Below are 26364 nucleotides of genomic sequence, written 5' to 3' on the forward strand. Positions count from 1 at the left end.
TACATTTTAATAACATTTCACCATATTACTGTGTTGTTACTGTGTTTTTGATCAAATAAATGCAGCCTTGGTAAGCATAAGAGACTTCTTTCAAAAACATTTTAAAACATCTTACCAACCCCAAACAGGTTACAGTATGTCTTACTGTAATACATATTAGTTGAGAAATCTTATTTACAGTGTTGTAAATATGTGCGTTTTCTTTTCTGAACATAAGGATGAGTTATTTCTAATCATTTAATTACTTAGGTTTAAACGTTTCTACTGGAAAAACTGGCAATTTGTTAAGCAACATTCCAGGTGTTTCTTCGCTTTTTCCTTTCTATAATTTAAATATTTCAAATAATAAATTGTTTTAATTGGTAATCTGTTAGTTATTTTCCCACATGTGTCCTGAATATCAATTTTAACCCTGTTAGGTTTTGGAAAATCCCTAAACTAACAGAAGTCAGGTCATTAATGGTGTCATCCTCCAGGATGGAAGTGACATTTTTGGCACAAGTAACTGATTTAAAGCATACTGTGATGTTTTGATGTTTAGTAGGTTCGTCTTCCTCTAAAACACTCCATCCTGTTTAAAATGACAGATATCTGGATATTAACATTTTAAAAGACTGATATTATTTAAGACTAAATATCAAAATGAACTTCAAGTTGACCCTCCCATATAAGCAAACTCTCAGTATTTCACTAAGCAATGGCTAAGTTTAGCTCTTTATTTGTATCCTCTTAGGAAACCTGTCATAAGATAGAAGTTGAAGAGTCTGATCTTGATCAGAGCATATTTCTGAAAGTCTGCAAGTCTCTTGAATAGAAATACTTCCTTAAATACTTCCAACTCAAGCACATTCATGATAACTATAGCAGTGAAAGGTACTGCATAATTATTCTCTGGAATGATGCTCAACCAGATCTGAACAATACAAACAATCAGATGAAAACTCAGGAGAAATAACAGATGGTTTCTTATCATCATAGATAATAATTCTTTAATAATATAACAATAGTGACAAAAAAGTAAAACAAAGCAAAATATTTATCATCATACAAGCATTTGATTATTCTTATTTTAAAATATTCTCCTTATATTGGTAATTAGATGAAAGGCTTGTCACATCATTAGGGAAGTACAGCAATCAATGCAATTAATAAACACCCCAAAGTCTATTATCAGACAGAAGTCCACCACCAAAAACTATTTTATGCACTTCAAATGACCCGAGTCCAAATCAGAGCCATGGGAAAGTTTTGGTATAGGCTAGTACATTTGCCGTCTCCTTCATTACATCACTTCATGAATGGTAAGTGTAGTTTCAGCTGATCCATTTGCCTAAAACAAACATTTTTTTTTGTTGTTTATTTAGCAAGCATATTGATTGTATGTTTCAGAATACTGAAAAAAAATATAGCAGAGTATGTCTTACCCCTAGTGACACCAAAGCAGCTCTCACAGTGAATTTCTCTACGGTACACCCATAAGCTGTCACCGGCTTTCAGGTGTCCCAGAGATGAATTACACACCCCACACTAATAAAAGTAATAATAATAATAATACTCTTTTAAAATTCTTTATCTTGAATAAAAACATTTTTTAATTCTTTATAAATTTTTGAATTAAAAAAATAATTATGAAAACTATTTTAGTTATAAAAAGAGTGCATTTTAATACATTTCATTATTAACATTAAAACTTTCATATATATACATTCATATCGTTTTCATAAATGCTGATATTTTAATATACTTGAACTACTGAACTTTTCAATGAAGGTAATTATAAAGTGTTGCCACATTTTTAAGAGTTAAAAAAAAACTAACCTTGAAACAACGTGCATGACAGTTTATATTCATGTCATCCAGGACAATCTTTTCATCGGTGTACATGTTTTTATGGCAGTATGTGCAAATATCCTTTGCACTCACCGTCCTGTAATAAAGTGGTAGGCATTTCACATGTGTGCTACACATGACATCAAACTCTGGCATAATTACATTCCGGTTCCATACCTTTCCGGTGTTGTGTACACAGTTGTAGTGGTTTTTGATGTGAGGGAGTCTGACAGGTAATCAACAGGCCTGTGGACAAAATTACATGACTAAGTCTACAAACCTAATCAAATAGTGTTTAATTGACAAGACATCTGAGTATGGATGTTAAACCTGCTCTCTGTGTATGATGTTCTGGTGTAAGAAGGACTTGTGACAGTACTCCACTCATTTCTATGCATTTAAAAAGATAGAGAAGTGTAATAAACAACAAATAATGTATCAAACATATAAGAATACACTGAATAAGAAATACCATCCTACCTGTCATTTGTTGAATACACAGTTCTGATGGTTTTGGAGACCGATACATCCTCATGACTGTAGGAACGATAAAAATCCATGATAGAATAAACACTGCTGCACTGAGAGTGAAGCTCTAATTGAAAGTTGTGAGCTCTGAATAAGAGTCTAAATAGGAATGAGCACCTGCCTTTGTGCTTTTAGCCTGACAGTCGTAAGACTAGTTAAACTACTTAAAGGCCAAAGAAAATGTCAAACTCGCCACAAATGGGTTCACACCTTATAAATATGCAAATGCCACATACCTGCCGTCGTGTTTTGAGTAGCTTGACGTGATTGATGTTGGCAAGAGAGTATCATACAGTTGATCCTCAGTGCTGTGGAAAAGCATTCAGTGATGTTCTTTGTCTTACGATGAGTGAAAAGCATTTATAGGCGTTTACTTTGAATTTCAGGTTCTCACCTCTTTGTGGATCGGAGAGAATATGATGTTGTTTTAGTTGGTGACACATCCTCCTTGGTGTAGGTTTTGATGCTAGAATTGAAATTAATAAGAGGTTAATAGAGCAGACTCATTATTGCAGGTTAGTCAGCAATCTGTAAGCAAGGCTGTGGTTATTGTACCTTGTGGTGGTCTTGACAGGTGAAGTTGGTCTAGACAAAAAGAATTACAGGTTTCAGTTTAATAGACACACAAAACACAACAAAAAACCCCATCAGCAACTGAATTAGAGATTGTTTCTAATAGTTAGATATTTTTTCCACAAGGGATACATAGATATTTGTAGGGAAATATAGGAAGCTTTTTTAAAAGTAAAATATTTATTTTGCTATGTGTGATTATGTGGTTAGCTGCATTTTATTATTTGCACTTAGTATTGTTTTTTTCTCTGTTGTCAGTGACCCATCAGAATAGACATGCAAGACCCATCAGTCGAGAAGCACTGATCTGACACTCACACATCAATGATTTCCTTTGATGACTTCACAGTAACCACCTCAGTCTTGTAGTCACTTCAGAGACACATAACATGTGCAATGAGCAACATTTCAGTCTCTAAATGAACGTTCACTTCATTACACTGCATTATTTTTTTTTTTGCAATAAATACTACAATTGTGATGTGAACAAGCTTTCAAGCTTTCTTTTTTTTTACCTCTTTGTGGAGTAGGATGTTGTTTTAGTTGGTGAAACATCCTCCTTGGTGTAGGTTTTAATGCTGTAAATGATATTGTTAAAAGGTTAAGAGAGTAGCCACATTTTTCCAATTAGGTTTCAATCTGGATCCATATTTTTTTGGTTAGTCAGCAAGGCTGTGGCTACTGTACCTTGTGGTGGTCTTGAGAGGTGAAGATGGTCTAGAGACAAAAAGAATTTCAGGTTTCAGTTATTGTATTGTAACTGTATTCAGAGATTGTTTTGAGTTGGTTAAATGTTACATTCTTCTACAGTGGTTTAGGACAAAATGTCTGTAAAGTCAAATACTGAAGTTTACTACTTTTACCATAAACTGTATAGGCCAAACAATATGCAAAAAATAGTAACATTACCCTTGTGAAAAATAAGTGTACATTATTGTATTGAATGTGCACCTGTTCTTCACTTTTAAGAAGTGCACTTTGTAATAATGTCAAATGAAAAGATTTACTTAAAGTGCATTTTAAATCATTCCCCGCTTTTACAGACAAAGCTTAAGTCTTGCCCCAGACTAAAATGCATGTTTGAGCTGTTTTAACTGAAAGCAACTTGCAGTAACATATCTTAAAATATGTCAGTGCCATTGTTTTGTCTCCAGATCCACATTAGTAATGTTTTTTTTTTCTAAGGCACGTTTATAAAAGCTAGTTAAATGTCCTGAATTGAACTAAGGCCTAATCCTGGCTTAAACTAAGCCCTGTTTGTGAAACCAGGCCATTATTTTTTAATAATCTTGTTATGGTTTAAAGAAGTACACTTAATTTGATGTGTTGACTAACATACTAAAGCACATGTAATGTACTTGATTATAATTTTAACTGCAGCGTGTTATTTGATTACATTTAAAGATAATAAATTGTACATATACTAAATTGTAACTTCATCATTACAAAAGTGCAATTACAAATATATTTAAATACATGACATACAAGTACATTCGGCAGTACACCATATTTTAAAGTACATAAGATGTACTTTAGTCCTACTTGTGTGGGTCAAAAAATACTCTAAAGTTCAGTTAATTGCATTTAATATGAATGAAGTATAATGCATTTTCATTAAATTGCAATTAACATGCAACTAAGTGTAGGGAAAATTGAGAATTTTGACAAAAATATAGGAAGCTTTTCTTCTTCCTTTTAAAAGTTGATAAGGATATTTATTTTGCTGTTCTATCTATGTGTGATTATGTGTTAGCAGCATTTTATTATTTGCATTTAGCATAGTTTTTTCCCTGTTGTCAGTGACCCATCAGAATAGACATGCAAGACATTTGTGGGTCGTGACCCATCAGTCGAGAAGCACTGATCTATGACACTCACACATCAATGATGTCCTTTGATGACTTCACAGTAACCACCTCAGTCTTGTAGTCACTTCAGAGACACATAACAAGAGCAATGAGCAACATTTCAGTCTCTAAAAACGAAAGTTCATTTCATTGCACTGCATTATTTTTTGCAATAAATACTGCAACTGTGATGTGAACAAGCTTTCTCACCTCTTGTTGGAGTAGGATGTTGTTTTAGTTGGTGAAACATCCTCCTTGGTGTAGGTTTTAATGCTGTAAATGAAATTGTTAAAAGGTTAAGAGAGTAGCCACATTTTTCCAATTAGGTTTCAATCTGGATCCATATTTTTTTTCTGGTTAGTCAGCAAGGCTGTGGTTACTGTACCTTGTGGTGGTCTTGAGAGGTGAAGTTGGTCTAGATTAAAAGTATTATAGATTTAATTTTAATACATACACAAAACATAACAAAAGGGTTTAGGACAAAATATGCTTAAAATCAAACATTCAAATTTATTACTTTTACCACAAACTGTATAGGCTAAACAATATGCAAAAATAGTAACATCACCCTTGTGAAGAAGTAGTGTGCATTATTGTATTGAATGTGCACTTGTAGTGTACTTTAAATCTTTAAGTATATTTTTTAAAAACTCTACTTTCAGATAATATAAAATCAATTAAATAAAACAACACTTAGATGTACTTTCATGACTGTTTCTTAACACACTTAAGTGCACTTTAAAAAAGAGCATTTTGTAATAATGTAAAACAAAAAAGCTTTACTTTAAAGTCCATTTTTAATAATCTTATGGTTTAAAGAAGTACACTTTTGATGTGTTGACTAACATACTAAAGCACATGTAAAGTACTTGATTATAATTTGAACTGCAGTGTGTTATTTGATATTAAATTTAAAAGTTCATACATTTGAAAAAAATACAAATGTGTTATTAGAAATATATTTAAATACACTTAATACAAGTAAATTTGGCAGTACACTTTAACTATATTTGAAATTACATAAGATGTACTCAAGTCCTACGTGGGTCAAAAAAACACTAAAGCTCAGCTAATTGCATTTGATATAAATGAACTACAATGCATTTTCAGTTAATTGCAATTAACATGTAATTAAGTGTCTGAAAACAGTTCACACTTAAGTATATACTTTTAAAGTATATTATTTCCATAAACATTGCTCTTTTTTTCCACAAGGGATACATAGATATTTGTAGGAAAATTGAGGAAGTTAACAAAAGATATTGGAAGTTTTTCTCCTCCCTTTTAAAAGTAGATAAGGCTATTTATTTTGCTATTAAATCTATGCGTGATTATGTGTTAGCAGCATTTTATTATTTACATTTAGTATAGTTTTTTCTCTGTTGTCAGTGACCCATCAGATTAGACATGCAAGACATTTGTGGGTCGTGACCCATCAGTCGAGAAGCACTGATCTATGACACTCACGCATCAGTGATGTCCTTTGATGACTTCACAGTAACCACCTCAGTCTTGTAGTCACTTCAGAGACACATAACAAGAGCAATGAGCAACATTTCAGTCTCTAAACGAAAGTTCATTTCATTGCACTGCTTTATTTTTTGCAATAAATACTGCAACTGTGATGTGAACAAGCTTTCACATTCTCACCTCTTGTTGGAATAGGATGTTGTTTTAGTTGGTGAAACATCCTCCTTGGTGTAGGTTTTAATGCTGTAAATGAAATTGTTAAAAGGTTAAGAGAGTAGCCACATTTTTCCAATTAGGTTTCAATCTGGATCCATATTTTTTTTCCTGGTTAGTCAGCAAGGCTGTGGTTACTGTACCTTGTGGTGGTCTTGAGAGGTGAAGATGGTCTAGATAAAAAGTATTATAGATTTAATTTTAATACATACACAAAACACAACAAAAGAGTTTAGGACAAAATATGCTTAAAATCAAACATTCAAATTTATTACTTTTACCACAAACTGTATAGGCTAAACAACATGCAAAAATAGTAACATCACCCTTGTGAAGAAGTAGTGTGCATTATTGTATTGAATGTGCACTTGTAGTGTACTTTAAATCTTTAAGTATATTTTTTAAAAACTCTACTTTAAGATCATATAAAATCAATTAAATAAAACAACACTTAGATGTACTTTCATGACTGTCTTAACACCCGTAAGTGCACTTCAAAAAAAGAGCATTTTGTAATAATGTAAAACGAAAAAGTTTTACTTTAAAGTCCATTTTTAATAATCTTACGGTTTAAAGAAGTACACTTTTGATGTGTTGACTAACATACTAAAGCACATGTAAAGTACTTGATTATAATTTGAACTGCAGTGTGTTATTTGTTATTAAATTTAAAAGTTAATATATTTTAAAAAAATACAAATGTGTTATTAGAAATATATTTAAATACACTACATACAAGTAAATTTGGCAGTACTCTTTAACTATATTTGAAATTACATAAGATGTACTCAAGTCCTACGTGGGTCAAAAAAACACTAAAGCTCAGCTAATTGCATTTGATATAAATGAACTACAATGTATTTTCAGTTAATTGCAATTAACATGTAATTAAGTGTTTGAAAACAGTTCACACTTAAGTATATACTTTTAAAGTATATTATTTCCATAAACATTGCTCTTTTTTCCACAAGGGATACATAGATATTTGTAGGAAAATTGAGGAAGTTAACAAAAGATATTGGAAGTTTTTCTCCTCCCTTTTAAAAGTTGATAAGGCTATTTATTTTGCTATTAAATCTATGCGTGATTATGTGTTAGCAGCATTTTATTATTTGCATTTAGTATAGTTTTTTCTGTGTTGTCAGTGACCCATCAGATTAGACGTGCAAGACATTTGTGGGTTGTGACCCATCAGTCGAGAAGCACTGATCTATGACACTCACACATCAATGATTTCCTTTGATGACTTCACAGTAACCACCTCAGTCTTGTAGTCACTTCAGAGACACATAACAAGAGCAATGAGCAACATTTCAGTCTCTAAACGAAAGTTCATTTCATTGGACTGCTTTATTTTTTGCAATAAATACTGCAACTGTGATGTGAACAAGCTTTCACATTCTCACCTCTTGTTGGAGTAGGATGTTGTTTTAGTTGGTGAAACATCCTCCTTGGTGTAGGTTTTAATGCTGTAAATGAAATTGTTAAAAGATTAAGAGAGTAGCCATATTTTTCCAATTAGGTTTCAATCTGGATCCATATTTTTTTTTTCTGGTTAGTCAGCAAGGCTGTGGTTACTGTACCTTGTGGTGGTCTTGACAGGTGAAGATGGTCTAATAAAAAGAATTATAGGTTCAGTGTTAATATACACATAAAATAAAAAACAAACACACACACACAAAATGGAATTATGAGATGATATCAGATTACACAGATTTTATGACGCAGTATACCAAAATAGATTACTGTTCAACAGTACACAAAAATGTCCCTAAAATCAAATACTGAAATTCATTATTATATGAACTGTATAGGTCCGACAATATGAAAAATGTATTAACATTACATAAGCTAAAAATTTTGCTATTTTGGTTTCTAAATGTAAACAACAATGTATGGGAAAAGTTTTTGCAATTTTATTTATGATTTCCCTTGTGAACAAGAAGCACACTTTAACAAACAAAGAAAATGCTTATTACAGAAATAATATACTTTAAAAGAATATAATTAAGTGTGAACTGAATGTAATGTTTTCAGACACTTAAATGCATGTTAATTGAAAATAAATAAAAATGTATAAGTTTAAAATATTAAATGCAATTAGCTGAACTGTAAAGTACTTTTTTTACCTACTTGCATAGGACTTCAGTACATCTTTACAATTTCATAATTACTTCTACTGTCTTTGAAATATGGTTAAAGTGTGCTGCCGAATGTACTGATAAGTATTTGATAAACTAAAATATACTTTAATGTCATTTCTATTGAAATTTGAATGCCATGTCTTGACATTTTTAATTACATGTTTGTAATGATGAAGTTGCTATTTAATACATTTAAAATATATTAACTTTTAAATGTAATATAAAATAACACACTACAGTTAAAATTATAATCATGTGCTTTAGTATGTCTGTCCACATGTAAAATAAGTGTACTTCTATAAAGGTTTACTGAAGTGTGTTAAGAAACATAGTCATAAAAGTGTACTCTCTTCAAATCCACTTACTTGGCCTTTTATGTCATTAATATTATACAGTTTTTTTTAAATAAACTTTTAAGATTTGAAGTACTTACTATACTTTTAAGTATTTGAATTAAGCACACTTCTTTTTCACAAGAGTAAGTTACATTTGTCTAATTGTATTTAGCATGTTTCCCCCCACTGTCTATCATTTGTGGGTCGTGACCCATCAGTCGAGAAGCACTGATCTATGATACTCACACATCAACGATTTCCTTCGATGACTTCACAGTAACCACCTCAGTCTTGTAGTCACTTCAGAGACAGATAACGTGCATTAATTTCTGCAATAAACACTACAGAATCTTGTGGCATGCTGAGGTTGATATTCTGATTAAAATTAAATGAATAGGATGTTGTTTAAGTTGTTTAGTTTATAAATATGCAAATGCCACATACCTGCTCTTAGGTTTTGTGTATGATGACTTGATTGACGTCGGTATGAGAGTATCAAACAGTTGATCCTCAGTGCTGTGGAAAAGCATTCAGTAATGTTCTTTGTCTTACAATGAGTGAAACACATTTACAGGCGTTTACTTAGAATTATATTTCAGGTTCTCACCTCTTTGTGGATCGGACAGAATATGTTTTTTTAGTTGGTGAAACATCCTCCTTGGTGTAGGTTTTGATGCTAGAATTGAAAATGTTAAGAGGTTAAAGGAGCCGCCACGTTATTTCAGGTTAGTCAGCAATCTGTAAGCAAGGCTGTGGTTATTGTACCTTGTGGTGGTCTTGACAGGTGAAGTTGGTCTAGATAAAAAGTATTATAGATTTCATTTTAATACACAAAAAAAAAATAAAGTAAAAAAAGATAAGATCAATTGATTATATTTACTATATAATCAATAACACTCACCCATCAACAGTGTCCTTTGATGACTTCACAGTAATGACCTCAGTCTTGTAGTCACTTTAGGAACATATAACAAGTACAGAGAGACATACAGAGATCACAAAAAGTATTAGGACACATTAGTGTCTTAAAGTATTTGCACACTTAAGGCAAAACTGAATATGAATTTCATTGAATTATATAACATAGACCAATTGATCTTAATTTTGAATATTATATCTATTATTTACAACCAAACATTTTTTTATTTGTGAGAAAAGCATGAATTTAAATATCAAAGTTGCTTTAATATTTTGTTATATAATGCAAAGAAATACATTTTTAAGTGTGGCTCAAATATTAAAAACTATTATCAAATTCAAGTGGAACTGAGCTGATTTACCCTGAACTCTTGGTCTTTATATCTACCAGGTCTTTATCAGTGATTGTTCCAGACTTGGTTGATGATTTCACCACATCCTGCCTGAGGACATGAAAACAACACAGTTTAGAATAGTTAAAGCGCCTGTATGAACTGACCTTGTCATTCATAACATGCCCTGTGACTGCAAGTAAAGATAAATATAGTGTGAAATAGTTATGAGAGATCTGCCATTATGATACCCTCTCAGTATCTTACTTGGTAGTGGTCACAGTTGTCTCGGTTATCTTTGCACCATCTTTGATTTTTGTAGTAGTGCTGAAAGAGCAATCATCAGTTTTGTAAGAAGCTAGTCTTAATTTATTCAATCAGTCATTTAACAAGGTGTGTCTCAGAGGCATTACCTTGTCCTGGGCTCCGGTTTCACAGTTGTTTTAGTTCCTATGGTTCTGTAGGGTTGGGTTGGAAAGATAATTGAGATCTTAAAATGTTTTAAATTCCCACCATTTTTGGCTTTTCACCACTCTTAAGGACAGGTTTTAAATACAGCAAACACTGGTGACTAATCATATTGTAAATGTTAGTCTGTGTTCTTCAACAGATTATTGTACTGTAGTATGTATTATTGTGTTGTATAATAGACTGTATTATTTTTATAAATTAAGTACTGAGACAGATTTAAACATGAACAGTTGGAAGTTGTGATTTTGCAGTGCTAGAAAAGATTGCGTATATTTTACCTGGTTTCATTCAGCTTGTCCTGGCTGCCACCAAATCTGCACATTGAAAACAGTCACGTAAGACTCTCTGATTTGATTTTATCACATACACTTTTTTAAAAGAACCATATCATGGAAGCCCATTTCTGCTTTTGTAATTCATAATTATGACATTAAAGTTTTTTGAAAATTATGACATAAAAATGTTGTATTCTACAAAAGTAGAAATCATTAGAGCCTAAGTCTTAAAAGGGTCAATGACATGACCTGCATTATTTCCTTTTAAAATAATTTGATAAATATATGACATATATCACTTTATTCTATAAAACCTATTTATTTTGAATTCATTTTTACATTTAAATAATACATATTATTTCATGTTTTGTTATCTTAAACCCCCAAAATTTCAGGTGGTGCAACTGTCCGAACAAAAGAACAGACTAAGACAACTATTTAAAATGGTGTCTTAATAATAAACTTAAAATTAAAAACTAAATACTAAGGCATAATTTTAGGTTTGAAACCTTTCATATAAACCAAATTTTATAAATATGAGTAGTTTTAAAGCTCTTTTATTATGAATTGACAAGGTAATAACAGTAAACATGATAATGTATCATCCAGAGGATCCCAACTAATCCTCATGTCAGAGAAAAAAGGTTTGTAGATCTCTTTCAAATACTGGTTAAAAACCGCTCATTTCAAGTATGGGTAGGTTGGTACACTTTCCATGTCAGGTGGTACAAATACAGTATATACATACAACTATTTGGTTGTACCACCTGACATAAAAAGTCAGAAAATTAATTTAAACACTTGAAATGTTATTTAACAACTGAAACATGTTAAAACACATTGTTCATGACTCAAAAATATGCATTACATCAGTTTTGAAAAGATAAAAAAAAACACCTTTTTTAAAGCTTTATTTGTCAATGACCCAAAAACAGAAATTGACCCTTCGCAAAGACCTGCCCCCCTTAGTTACTGTTGCTTTGTCAGACAAGCCATGACGCTGTCACGCCACACAGAGTGAAAAATACATCGTGGAGCAAAGAGGACACTGACAACATGTCGACAGACAAGACAGAGCAGGTTACTCATGATATGAAACAAAGTCCCAGCTTTCAAATTGTGTAATTTTTTAAGAAATTCAAACAATAAAAAGCGTTTTGTGGCTCTTTAATGTGTTGGGACAGATTGCTGTAGTGCCTCAGCTCAAGTGGCTCATGAACTGATCATCTCTTCCTACTAGTTAATTTATAGCATCAAATAAACATGAATGAACATGAGATGGAATGTTGTTTCAAACGTGGAAAGACTTCAGTACACACCATTTTTCAAGTTCAAGTCCTCCGAGGTTAATCTTCTAACTCCTGACTGGTTTGTCGGACAAAATGGCGGATTCGGCGTTATGATTGGTTAAATCGCTTGTCAATCAAAGGGTCAATTATGAGAGCCTAAATCGGAATTAATTTTTTTTCTTTTATGAATTTTTGTTATAACTATGGCTTTTTTATCTCATAATTTTGACTTTTTGTCATAACTGACTTTTTATATCATAATGTCAACTTTTTAATGTCATGATATCAACTTTTAGTCATAATTTTGGCTTTTTCGACTTTTTACCTCATAATTATAACTTTTTATGTCAAAATTATGATTTACCAAACCATGATTGTTTTTTTCTTATGTGGCAGAAATAAGAGTGAGTATTATGTAGTATTATGTTATGCACTGTGTAATTCTAATGCATGTTTATAAACTTGGTCATGTGTTTTATGTATGAAAGTGATAAGTGTGTCTTCGGCAGTGCATTACCTTTTAGAGAGAGCTTGGACAGAGGAACCTGGTGAAGTGATGACAGTGGTGGTTTTGCTCTCGGTTTTGCTGGTTTTATCTTGAGGGCTTTGTGAAAAAAAGAAGGATTTCATATTCATATTCATCTTTTTATGGCAACATGTGGGATAAACACACAAAAGTGTTAAGACGAGATTAACTACCTGACAAGGTTTTCGGTGGACTTGTAACGACCCAGAACAGTTTTGCCATAGTTTGTGTCGCTTCTGTTGGGAAACGAGAAACACAAATTCATGTTGTCAGCTGTTTAGTCTATCAGAGACACATAAATCCCACTGACAAAAAGCATCTGAAATATTTACAACCATATTACAGAGGCGAGATGTTAAACAAGTTGTATCTATCTACAGTAGTTTGCTGTTAATTGATGAATGTATGATGAAAACTCACTCAACTTTCTTGTCCTCATTCACATTTGACCTGATCCAGCTATTGTCCTTCAGCAGGGATGCTTTCTTTTTGCTTTCTTCCACTGCTTTCGTGGAACTGGTGCTTGAAGCCGTACCTGTTTTCAACAAAAAGTATTAGGCAAATAAAATGACTTGATTATGGATGTACATATGATTTATTATAAAAACAATGGGTTACACTTTATTTCAATGGTCCACTTTTGACATTCATAATTAACTTTGCACTTACATGTCAACTAACTCTCATTAGAGTATTAGAAGACTGTAGAAGACGGTTCAGGTGTTAGGGATCAGGTTAGTAAAATAAAGGGATAGTTCACTCCAAAATTAAAATTCAGTCATCATTTACTCGCCCTCCAGTTGTTCCAAACCTGTATTAATTTCTTTGTTCTGCTGAACACAAAGGAAGAGATTTGGAAGAATGTTTGTAACCAAACAGATCTCGCCCCTCACTGACTGCTAGAGTATTATTTTTTCCTATGGTAGTCATTGGGAGGTGAGATCTGCTTGGTTACAAACATTCTTCCAAATATCTTCCTTTGTGTACAGTAGAACAAAGAAATTTATACAGGTTTCGAACAACTTGAGGGTGAGTGAATGATGACAGAATTTTCATTTTTGGGTGAACTATCCCTTAAGTTGACGTGTAGTTGCAAAGTTAATTATAGTCAGTAGAATGTCTGTTTGGGGAGCATCAAAATAACGTGTTATCAGATATTAAACAGACAGTCTACTAATTCTCTAATGACTGCTATTTGACAAGTAGTTGCAAAGTTACTTATAGTTAGTAGAATGTCTAAAGTGGACAATCAAAATAAAGTGCTGCCGAACAATGTAATTTTACTGCATCTTCTCACCTGTTTGGACTTTACTGTATGATTTTCCAGTGAAAGACATGGTTTATGCTGTAAGATGGAATTGAAACACATTATTACGTTTGCAGTGGATACAGTGTCACTTCTGTATACTAAGTAGGCTACTATCCACAAGATGGTGTCACCAGACAAAGCGTTATGAGTGTGTCAATGCCGCATCATGTGCATAAAATGCATAATTTCACAATTCACGGTTAGCACATTCCATTCCTAGTGTTGATGTAGCACTGTCCTTTAACTTCATACCTTCCTGGATACACCCAAAACTAGTCTGTCCTGATCCCTGTAAAGACACACCCTTCAAACACCTGCTACTGAATCCATAGCAACATTCTCATGCTTTGAAAGGAAACATCAGATTGCAATTCAAAGGAACATCGGCTGAGAGGTTTCGCTGAATTTCATGTAGCAACGGTTATAATTGTAAAAAGTGTGTGGGGGGGGGGGAAGTCAATGAAAAAATAAACTTTCACTTGCCGCTATTTGGGTAATTGGATAACTGACATTAAATACTACCTGTTTACATGCTAAACTCCACCTAAAACTATTTTATTTTAAACAGCTCTTTACTAATTATTTTATTAATAATAATAATAAAATATATATATACTAAATATAAATTAATATCAAGATATATTATATATATATATATATATATATATAACACTCTTTGCCAGAATTCAAAATGTTTTGCAAATCACTGCCAAAAATATCACTCCAGAAACTACTACAATCCTGTGTAGATTTGTCAAAGAAATAGTCAAAAACAATGTCATGTTCTTCAGTCTCACCTTGACATTGTACACTGTTTTAGTAACATGCCCTGCATAACTATGAAATACTTAACATAACATTTAATTAACTGTACACATTGCGTACAGACAATAAATCCATATGACAAGAGAATCCATTTGAATGAACATGTTTTACTAAGATCACACTATGTTAATCTAAAAACCCTTTGATTTTAGAAACAAAAAGGATAAAAATATTAACCATGAAAGTGAGTGACATATAATTAGAATAGAATCAAGAGAAATACATATAAAGCATACAGATAAAAGTCTTTGTGTGTACAATCATACCTTGATATTTCAGGTGCGCGGGATGTGATAGAGGTCTGATGAGAATAATATACAGTTTACCACTCTTTCCCTCTTACATATTTGACCTGGGTAGGGAAGGACCAGTGAAAGGTGTGGCTTCATATGACACACACCAGAGCAACTCAACCTGAACTGTCAGCACAGAAATGTCAATGCAGTTTACAGTAGGGGTGTGTCTTTATGAGGTCTTTCCCTTCAACTGGGAATGATGAAAAGGCACTAAGCAATGAATGTCATTTGTACATAAGCAGCCAATTGTTTGTTCTAGGAAACTATGTGACAGCCGCCATAACAACCTTCACTGAGATGTCAAGATAAGACGAGGGGAAACTGTTTTGGGTGTTGCTTTCAAGGTTTAAAAGTCCAAAAGTCTGTATTTCTAAATGTTTATTACTTGACATATTTTGCCAGCAATTAGTGTAGTCATCAATAATAACAAATCATCATTATCTCTTATTACAGATATAATAGAGAAGGTCGTGTCACAACCCAAGTCAAAGTTATGTCATAAAAGCATTCTGTAGTGTTCGGCTAGTCTTTAAAATAGAGGTTCTTTATTAGCATTGATAGTTCCATTAAGAACCTTTAGGGTCTATATGTAAGAATTTTCATGAAATGACTCGGGACGTTTTTGCCGGGAAAATGAAAAGGAATGTGAAGTTTACAATCTCACATTAAATTAATGCTGCTTAGGCCTATACAATGTTAATGATAATGCCGAAAGAGTCATTCTGTAGGCTACTGTAATGTCAATGTGTCATGCAAAGAAAATGGATTAATTCAAATTATTGTCTCAAATATAGGCTACTTTATATATCATAAGTGATCATAAGTGTAATTTTAATGACCTCATCTGATGCCAGAGCTAGCGCAAACATATCCGCATCGCTATGATCAGATGCTTTTTCTCACCGCTGTTGTTGCATGTTTGTTTATTTTGTTATTGAGAGGAAAGCGCGGGACATTACATATTGATCTATGTTAAATATCACTATCAGCAGCGTGGACGGCGTCAGGATGTTCGGTAACAGTACATCACTGCAAAAGTGTTTCCAACTTCTTTTTACTTCTAAGCGAAGAACAAACAAGGACTTCGCCGTGAGTATATCGGGGACTTGAATCACGTGCCTCTTGTACGATATGTGACTGATTTGGCCGTCTGGCAAGTGTCACTAATCGAGTGTGTACACGAGTGCGAGCACGAGCAATAAGTTGCTTGCTGCAGTTCACTTAATGGCCACCGGTGTCACTAATAACAATGGTTTTTGAATTCTAAATATAGCCCTTTTAGCATCTATGGAACCTTTCTTTTGCACAAAAGGTTGTTTATAGTGGAAGGTTCTTCAGATTATTAAAATGTTCTTCACACTAAGAAAAAATAGTTCTTAGCGAGACATTTGCCATTATATACTTAAAACAATAATATCTTAGTCTAAACCTAAAATAATATTGACAAACTATATACCATTTCAAAGCTTACAAATTGTAGTTTTCTGATTTTCAAGACAAATGACAGAGAAACAGTAATTTATTAATTCGCAACAACATTTTCAGACTCATAAGACATGTTCAGACATTTATTTTGAAATAGGCCTAGCAATGAAAAATCTTGTTGTTGTTTTTTTTTTTTTTTTTTTGTATGTCTTTTATGTGTTTGTTAAAGGTTGAATTCAAACCAAATACTGCCATTCTGCCCATACTACTTCTGAATAGGATGTCAGTTTCATAAATTGTATGAACATGATGGAAATAAATGGTTCAGGTCACTCAAACCATAGGCTATATGGAAATGGAAGAGTCCTTATGTGGTCACCAATGGAGCCTGGATGGTATATAGTGGAAAAGTTTGGTACTGTGCCCAAACAGAATCTTACTGAAATCTCATTTTTGCGATATCAACCTAGAACACAACTTGATTAGATTTTACATTTTGGCTTTGGTTTTCTTGCAGTTTTAGAGTAAAACAATTGTGTAAAATATATATTTTATATAAATTATAAGAAATCATATTTTTACATTTTACATTTTCCTAAACTAAAACTTCAATAACTATTTTTTTTATTTCACTTTCATATTTTTCTTTGACTTCTAAAATAAACTGTCAAGTGTCCCTTTAAGGAGACCAAACTTAAGTCTGTGTTCAAAAGTATTCAAGATGTAAAACAGGTTAAGGTGTTACGAATTGTTCACTGAAAGGTTCTTTGGGGAACTAAAAATGGTTCTTCTATTGCATTGTTGCAAACCCCCATTTAGAACCTTTATTTTTACGAGTGTACAGAGATATACATTTTTATTTTTTTTTTAGGGTTGTTTGGCTGGCTGGTTCTAAATGAATACTTAAGTTGTTGCTGAAGCATGTGGCTTGTTAGGTTTATGCTTTATTGTGGGTGGGTGAAGCTCTCTTTCTCCATAGACAGTATGTCTGACAGCAAATATGAAGAGCATGTCTGTGGGGTGTGGCACTGTGGTTAATGTTCATCACACCCTTAATCAATAGTTTTAACGTGTGTAATATGCAAAAGACAATACAAAAAAAAACAAAAAAAAAAAAAAAAACACTTATGAGGGAAAATCTGCTTCTTATGTTACACAAAACATTTTTTAGGCTATGCAGATACTAATATTTGCACATACAAGGTTTGGAGGAGTGCTAATACAATGATTGTATTTATTTAAGGAATCTTGGTGTTTGATTTAAGATACTGTAGGTACACTGTAAAAAAAATATTACTTGCTACTTGCTCCATTTACTTAATTAAAATGAGCTAGAGCAACACAATTGCTGAACATTTTATCACAACTTTATTTCATTGAGTTCAATCCACTCAAATAGGTGAAATTTAAAAAAAATCTAAATGAGTTTTATTCAAGTTAAACATATTATTCAACATCACTGCATTACCCTAAATACATTAATTTATACCAACAAACATTTTTGGGTTAAATCAGGTAGAAATAGCTCTTTAGGTATAATTGCAGGTTGCCTTTTTACAGTGCATTAATCATTTTTGTTGCATCAACTGAAACTGCATGGGTGGATTTTTACTTCCCAGCATGCTTTGCATAGGACTGAATTAAGAGTAAAGGTTAAAATTCAGTGTTATTTTATGCATTTTTGAGTAAAGACAAAGATCTGTTAATGTTTAATATTTGCTTATGTCGGCCAATTAAAAGAGTTTCTGTTATTGCCATTTTGTGGTTGGTTGTGGATGGTTTTGTGCCCATGGTTTATACTTCATTAAGTAATGCTAATGTCAGTGCAGTCACAAATTAAAAATGTCTAAAATTAAGAAAAATTATGTTTGTGTTAACACTTAAAACAATTAAGTGGATTGAAAAGCTTGTGCATATTCAGTTAGTTAGTTTTACTTAACCTATAATTATCTTGTTTTTATTTATTTTAATTTTTTTGCAATGACATGCCATTGACTGTGTTAAATTAACAATGTACTAGTGAAAAGGTTGCTATTTAAAGTGGTTTTCACAAAACTAGATAGATAGATAGATAGATAGATAGATAGATAGATAGATAGATAGATAGATGGACGTTTCTCACCACTAGATGGGGCAAGAAATTAAAGAAAATGGTTTCAATTAAAATTCACCAATTCGTGTTATATTTGTATTCATGAATTTACTGCAGTGACATTTTAAGAATTTCAAATTAAGAATGTATACATTCTTTTTTTAAAACTCACTGCATTAAAATTGCTTTGATTTTTAAGATTTTTATGCATATTGTGTTGTTAGAAGAAAATTTTCATCTAAAATGTCATTTGATAAAAATCGTACCCGCATTGTCCACGAAAATAAAGTCATTTCATTTGTCTGGGCAGAGCTAAACTCCCTGCACAGGTGAAGATGTTCTCTCAGTCTCACATCTATTATCATTACTGAATGTAAGGGTGATTCGTTGTAGAGTAAATGACTTCACTGCTTCAGACACAACTCTGTGTTTGTCTGTGAGGGAGGAGGGAAAATGTCATCTCTCAGTATTTGTGTTATGTCCCCAGTCAGAGGACATCCAGTATAGCATTGACCTTATTACATCATGTGCAGTTCCTCTCACATTATCTTTTCTCACTTTCTCTTTTTCTGTTTCATGGACATCCACATATGCACAGTCTCTATTTTGTCTCACATACCTGTAAATGGTACAGTGGTACAGTTAAGATTTCAATGTACACTAAAGCTATGTGTTCTTGCTTAGCTTGTAACTGTGGCATTATCTTGAAGTACTAATATGCACCGTTTAATGGTAGGTAAGGTACAAAGATTCACTGCCACGGTGTTGTGTCTATAAAGGTACAATTTTTGCATTTTTTGCACCCACCAAGACAACTGGCAATTATTTTTTAACTGTGAGGAGAAATGTTACATCTCAAAGGAAATTTGTGCAGATACACAGAATTTATATCAAGGTAAAATGTCTTCTAGGGTTACAAAGATACAAAGAGAATATGTGGAAATCCTTACTTCATCTAATGGAGTGGGTCAGGGATGGGCAATATTTTTCAGAGACATATAGGCCTATTTGAAATACAAAATGCTATTTGAAATTGGCCATTCTGGCCAACTGATTTCCTGTATCAACTAGTTTAAGCAACCCTAAATTTTAATGCACACAATCTGGTGATACCAGAGACAACAGCTCCATCTAGCATTGGGTTAGTGGATTTTCTGCAATAAAAAAAAAAAAAAAAAAAAAAAATGAAGTGGCTAATCTAGGCATCACTTGTTCACACAGTAGTATTCACTTGACTGTAGTTTATTTGTATTATCTTGCTTTGTAGTGATGCTACTCACCAACATGGTAGTCTCTAGTTTTCACCAGTCAAAACACTGCATTTCAGTGAGGAAATTAGTTAGCAGCCAGCTAAGCTAGTCTACTATTAGTGATTTCACTAGCTATTGTTGAAAAACTTTGTTTGTAAGTTCTTATATTTCCTTGAGCAGGGGAAGGGAAGAGTTAGGTGAAATAAAAACAAACATTTATAAGCAGTTGTAAAATGTTCTTTAAATATTTAGTGGTACTGCAGCGAATGGCCAATTTCAAATGCATTTTGTGCATTTTCAAGATACAAAATACTGTATTTGAATTTTGATACATTTTTTGATACATATTTTGTTATATTAAAGCTGAGGTATTTTGTATTTTTATTTCAAATACATTTTCATGTATTTGAGCTCATCTCTGAAGTGTGTTACAAGTAAATCCCAGTTTTACAAGTAGGGTCTACCAGGTTAAGTTTTAATCGGGGCCGTCACTACCATAAATATTGAGGAGGACCCTTGTGACGCATCAGCCTAGTTTTAAAAACAATATAGGCTACTGATTACGGGAATGATTTAAAAGAGAACAAATGTAAAGTTTTCGAACACTTAACTGACAACTATGTAAACTGGAAGTATTTTCCGGCTTTCCGTGTTTTCACTGTTATAGGGTAGGGGGCGCTATTGCACATCTTCTGAAAGAGTAGATAATTTCCGGATCAAAACAGGCAAAAGAGGAGCAGAAACAAGTGATAAAAGCATCGATTATTCACGTTATAGTCTTAGAAAAAACACGATTTGCTCAGTTTTTTGTTCAAAATCTTGCTTTTTTAATGAAACTTACACACATTTAAGTGTTGATAAAAAAGAATGGATGAAGCTAGAATAATAATTTTTTATTTTTTTTTTTTTTAAAGCTGAGGCTATGTTCTTTCTTTTGATGTATTGCATTTTCAGATATTCATACAACAAAATATTCTGGGGGTTGTGAAAGTTATCAAAAAACCTTTTCTTTTTTTTAAGAGCTGGTGGGGAAAGAGTTAATTGCAATTAAATGACAATGTATATTTTACATTTATATTAAATCCAATTAGTTGAACTTTAGACTTTTGAAACTTTAGTGTTTTTGAACCACTTAAGTAGGACTTCATATTTATATGTAATTTTAAAATTATTTATACTGTCTTTGAAATATGATTAAAGTGTAGGCCTACTGAATCAACTGACATTTAGCCTATTTATGGTAAACTAACATATGTCATTTCTATTTAAACTTGTATGCCTTGTTTGTGATGTAAGCAATTGTATACAGTTTACATATTAACTTTAAATATAATATCAGTTAAAATTTTAGAATCAAGTACTTTATGCATGTTAGTCAGCACATCAAAGTACAGTGTGTGCTTCTAACACATTATTACAAAGTGCACTTAAGTGTGTTAAGAAACATTAATGAAAGTGTACTCTCTTTAAGTACACTTAAGTGGCCTTTTATTTCATTAATATTAGTATCTGCAAGTACAGTTTTTTTTTTTTTTTAATATAGCCTACTTTTAAGATTTGAAGAACACTACAAGTGCACATTCAATAAAAAACTAAAGTGAATTTCATTTTCACAAGGAAACACTCACAATTTTCAGATTTGTGGGTTATTTATTTATTTTATTTTTTTTGTGGTTGATATATGATTTTCAATTCCTACATGTTTTCCTTAACTCCCCATGGTTACATCCTTAGTTCTAATAACAAGGTAAGGGTGCTTAAGTGGTAATCCTATACCAGAAACAGTATGCCAGATAACATGCTGTAACATAATCCACAGAAACACATTTTGACAACAAGACTAAAGTTTTGGTGTGAGCAAATTATTTAACATGAAGGGGTTTATTTTTTTGTTAATGAAGCTGACTGTGCATTACCCTGATAGTTCACCCAAAAATGAAAGTTTTATCATCATGCCCTCGTGTCATTCCAAACCTGTATGACCTTCTTTCTTCTGCAGAACATAAAAGATGACATTTTGAAGAATGTTGATATCCAAGCAATTTTGGGTAAACTATAGGCTACCTGTAAGCATGACAGAACAAATAGGCTAAATAAATAGGTCTAAATGAACATGACATAAAGGCCTAGTTTATGAGATTATTTTATTATGTGAGAAAAGAATGTTGAGTCCTATGATGTTGTTTGGACAAACAATTAAACAATCAAACATTTTGTATAATACACAATTATTACAGAATGCTGCTATTGACCAATCAGAATCAAGTATTCCAGAGCAATATGTAAATACAATAACCACGTATAAAAAATATCTTATAAAATAGGCCTAATATTACCAGACAGCAAGAAATTCATGGTATTGTCATGAAATAATCACCATGCCCTCTATAAGTTAATAATCGCCCTGAATGTGTTTTTATAATAGTGCAGGAAATTCAAATTCTTCTGAGAGGAAACGAACGTTAAAGCATCTAAACCTGCGTTATACTCGCCCGCTCCATTACTACAGGGGTCGCGTTTCAAAACCTATCGAGTCCCCTAGCAAGAAAGCACTCTAGGCGCGTTACGAATCTTCGTTGGAACGCCCAAGTAGTATCTAGGTAGTCCGCGCACTGCGTTTTGAATCACAGCCAGTGTGTGTGCTATGGATGGGAATGTATCCCAGCATGCTTGACAGTCAGCGACATGAACAGGGAAGGATGATGAAGCTAAGATGGCAGCGCTACTAGGGGTGCTGTCTTTACGGGGTCAAGAAAAACAGCAGGAATAAACGCAAAGCACGGACGTCAGCTTACGCGTTTGACTTGTTTCACTTCGGGCAGTTGAACGCGGTTGGATCGCCTGCAATCGAGGAAATAACGGTTGGTTTTTGAAGCGTATTTCGCAGTCGCAGCAGAGCGGCTAACCGTAAACGTCGTTTTAATTGGAGATACTCGGATGTAATTCGCCGGGCGTTTTTGCGGGTTTGCGGAGCGGATATATGGGATGTGCTCGGGAATTATAGCTCTGTTGATTGACATTGTAATCTAATATATGCGTTGTTCCCCTAAACGATGATGTGTGCTGCTGCGGCGGCAGCGGGTGCCGGTGGCAGCGGGATTCTGTCCTCATCCCACTCCATGGGGCTGGGTGTCAGGGTCATTCCCGGAGCTGGACACGATTTCGCATCGATCGGATCAGGGATGGGCTCCTGTCCCGTTGTGGGGCCCCGATCAGATTGTCGGAGCCGCTACCAGCTTCTTCTCTCAGGGCGAGCACTGGCGGAGCGCTACCGGAGGATTTACACCACCGCGATCAACGACAAAGAACAGGGGCTAAACCTCGGCAGGTGAGTCTGATTTACCGGTTCGGTTCGGGATGAGAAATGGGCCATGATTCTGTGCGGATGGATGTGTTTGTAAACAAAACCCAGTGGGTTAAACATGAGCTCATTTGAGCCCAAACAGTAGCAACAGCAGCAGTATTAGCAGTTAGCATGCGGCTAACTTCCTTAGCGATAACACATTAGCGAGCGCAGCTAAAACACTCGTTTAATCTCATCAGTGTCAACGGAAAAGCTCAGTTTGTTATGATTTTGATTTGTGCACTTTTTAAAAACGTCACCTCCGTGCTGTCACAGTTAACAAAATTGATATCTCTTGCACAGCCAAACTAATGTAGGTGCGCTAATAGGACGTAGCTGAATGAGTTTGAAATGTATGATATCATTTACCTGGCTTAAAATACAGTGCATACTTGTATAGTATTATGTAAATAAGGTAGAATAGAACCTTTCACCTTAAAATATGTGTACATTTAAGACTGCATTTTGAGTAGTAAAGTGTTGTCAGGCTTGTGTAATGTCTTACAGTCCCAGTTCAGGTTGTAGATATTATCCTTCACTGAATTGCGTGTTCAAGGGGATTATTGTTAATAACTAGCCACTTCATTTGCATAATGTGACTTATTGAACGACATTAAATATATCGCATATATTCAGAGCAGCAGCCGTGTCTCATTTATGTGAAGGGCTGGGTTCTGTTTTGCCTGACGTCACCCTGCTGTAGAGAGAAGCGCGCACACGCTATCTGACGTCTCTTATTAGTGATCTTCCTGCACAGAAAATTGTTTCTGCTTATATATTTATATTTAGTTTGACCTTGTCCATAGTCCATAAGCAGTTTCACAGTTACCAACAAATCTAAATAAATGACAAAGTAAAAATGACAGCACATTTCATTCCGTTTTGCAGTTACCAAGAAACCTTCACATTCATACACATACCAAATTCCTTTTTATGTATATGAAATTTACCCAAAAAAGGTTCAAAATTAAATTCACACATACAACTCGAGAGTCAAAAGTAATAAGTGCTGAATGACTAGAGGTAAAAAAAAAAACCTTTTTTCCCCAAGATATGTGAGATTATGGAAAACAGTATGAATATTGTTATGCTTCTCAATGCAAAATTCTCTTTGAGGTTTAATAATTCTTTACAAGTGGTTTCATAGTGTACACTTGCTCCATCCACTTATGATGTCACCAGCATTGATGGCGTGCAAATTGCACTGAACCATTGAACACCCCTCCCAACCTTCAGGCTCTTCATCACAAGCAGCCTCTGTGATTTCACTTTTCACTGCATATAATCAGCTACTGTTGGCCCTATTGTTTACCGCCGTACACAAGCTCTAGCACTTCAGCACAATTCCTACATAAGGTTCAACATAATAGCAGATTCAGATGGCTGTGTTGTTGAAAATGAAACCATGATTGCCCACTGTTGCCATTGCTGCAAGAGAGGTTTGGTTTCCTTGTGTTGGGTTTGCCACTAGGGTTTAGACCAGTGTTTCTTAACCGCTGGGTCGCAAACCAAAAGTGGGTGGCGGAGTGTGTAGTCCAAGAAACAACACAAAAAATATAATTCTAAATGTTTTTGTGGTGTGAGACTTTTATTTTGACAGACGTTCGTGAAAGCTGTTGACTCTTCTGTCAGACGCAATTTAAGTAAAGAGCATTATTTTATATTTTATATAGGGTGAATTCAGGTTGATTGGGACACTTTTTCCCAGTCATCTCAATGGCAAAAAGTGTCCCAATCACCCTGAATTCACCCTATATTATAACGTTATTTTCGTTACTTGTTGCTGAATAAAAAGTCTCTCACCTCAAAAAAAAAAGAACTTTCTGCACATGCTCATAATTTAATTTTCTCTTAAGTATATCACTTCACTATAAAGAGCAAATGAGATTACTAGCGTGCAACGCCGTAGTTATGTTGTCAATTAGTAAGTCATGAAATGATCAAAAAGTACTAATAAATTATGTAACTGGTACGTCTTGTGTTATCTGGGAAGGATTTGCATGCAGATATGATGTTCATTCTGTTCATCAGGATCAGTGTCCATATGTTTTATTAACAGTTTATTTTATTGTGTATTGTGTGATGATTGTGGTGGCTCATATCAATTTACTAACTTTATTGTATTAACAAAAACTAGTTTGTGACTTTAATTGTCTTACCTTATACTGTTTATTCATCGGTATTCTTACAATGTGACTTGCATGTGTGTGTGTCAACCATTTTTTGGACATAAATTAGCTTGATTCAGATTCCTAAAAAATGTGTGTTGCAGCTTAATGACCAAATGTAAATGTGGGTCCCATGGCCAAAGCAGTTGAGAACCACTGGTTTAGACTTTTTGCAAGTTCTCTTGTTAGACAAACAGTGTCATTTTACAGAGTATAAGCAAATTTAAACAAACGCAAAAAAGACAAACTTGTTTTTGAACTGGGTCCTTGAACTGTAGGATATTGCTCTCAAAATCCATGCTTATTAAAAATGCATGTTAAAACAACACATTACAGGGATGACTACATGCTGACCTATTAAGATATCTGTGATATATGTATGACCTCTGGACCTTTTTACTAGTATATTGAATTGACACTAAAAACTAAAAACCTGACAAAATCGAAAATACAAAATAGGTTAGCAGCGTCAGTCTCAGACGCCTGACAATCAATTAACTGACTGCCTGGTTCTTACTCAGAGATATGATTTCCATATTTTCCGACCTTAAAAGTGTGACCCACGTAAATTATGTAAATCCGAGAAAAAAAATGGTTGGTTGGTGGTGGGTGGAGTGGGGGATTGGTTACGTGTGATGATTTGAAATTGCGAAATAGCCTTAAAGGGTTAGTTCACTCAAAAATGAAAATTCTGTCATTAATTACTCACCCTCATGTCGTTCCAAACCTGTAAGACCTTCGTTCATCTTTGGAACACAAATTAAGATCTTGTCTGATGAAATTTGAGAGCTCATTGTGCCATCTGTGGGACACCCTTAGCTAAGTGCCAAATGAGTGTAAAAATCACCATTGAAACGGTGTTACTGGCCAGTTGCCCGGTAACTTTTATGAATTTTGACAATGTT

At 33.6% G+C, this 26364-nt stretch overlaps 2 protein-coding genes across 22 annotated transcripts in view; one reads left to right on the forward strand and one right to left on the reverse strand.

Annotated features, from left to right (window-relative positions):
• Positions 1 to 959: 959 nt before the first annotated feature.
• On the reverse strand, positions 960 to 26327 carry scel (sciellin). 21 transcript variants are annotated; one of them, XM_051905935.1, is made up of 35 exons: positions 26169 to 26327; positions 14049 to 14096; positions 13172 to 13286; positions 12925 to 12987; positions 12743 to 12829; positions 10940 to 10975; positions 10604 to 10648; positions 10458 to 10517; positions 10221 to 10301; positions 9842 to 9895; positions 9706 to 9735; positions 9548 to 9616; positions 9385 to 9456; positions 9187 to 9240; positions 8045 to 8074; positions 7868 to 7930; positions 7685 to 7738; positions 6605 to 6634; positions 6429 to 6491; positions 6246 to 6299; positions 5164 to 5193; positions 4989 to 5051; positions 4810 to 4863; positions 3619 to 3648; positions 3447 to 3509; positions 3250 to 3303; positions 2914 to 2943; positions 2753 to 2824; positions 2595 to 2666; positions 2311 to 2367; positions 2161 to 2220; positions 2008 to 2076; positions 1819 to 1927; positions 1425 to 1527; positions 960 to 1330 (listed from the first exon to the last, which is right to left on the reverse strand). In XM_051905935.1, the coding sequence occupies exons 2-35, from the start codon at positions 14086 to 14088 to the stop codon at positions 1314 to 1316; spliced, it is 1983 nt and encodes a 660-aa protein (XP_051761895.1). In that variant the 5' UTR covers positions 14089 to 14096; positions 26169 to 26327; the 3' UTR covers positions 960 to 1313. The 21 variants fall into 21 exon arrangements, with proteins under 21 accessions (XP_051761895.1, XP_051761894.1, XP_051761902.1 ...); XM_051905934.1 differs by lacking the exon at positions 26169 to 26327 and adding an exon at positions 15152 to 15290; XM_051905942.1 differs by lacking the exons at positions 2914 to 2943; positions 3250 to 3303; positions 3447 to 3509; positions 26169 to 26327 and adding an exon at positions 15152 to 15293.
• The window catches only part of mycbp2 (MYC binding protein 2), a 107828-nt gene continuing 104079 nt past the window's right edge, over positions 22616 to 26364 (forward strand). Inside the window, exon 1 of the mRNA XM_051905991.1 lies at positions 22616 to 23276. Coding sequence (XP_051761951.1) covers positions 23002 to 23276 — 275 coding nt within the window. The 5' untranslated portion in view covers positions 22616 to 23001. The remainder of the gene's footprint in view (positions 23277 to 26364) is intronic.

Source organism: Ctenopharyngodon idella, chromosome 9 (assembly GCF_019924925.1).
Source record: "Ctenopharyngodon idella isolate HZGC_01 chromosome 9, HZGC01, whole genome shotgun sequence".
Classification (NCBI taxonomy): Eukaryota; Metazoa; Chordata; class Actinopteri; order Cypriniformes; family Xenocyprididae; genus Ctenopharyngodon; species Ctenopharyngodon idella.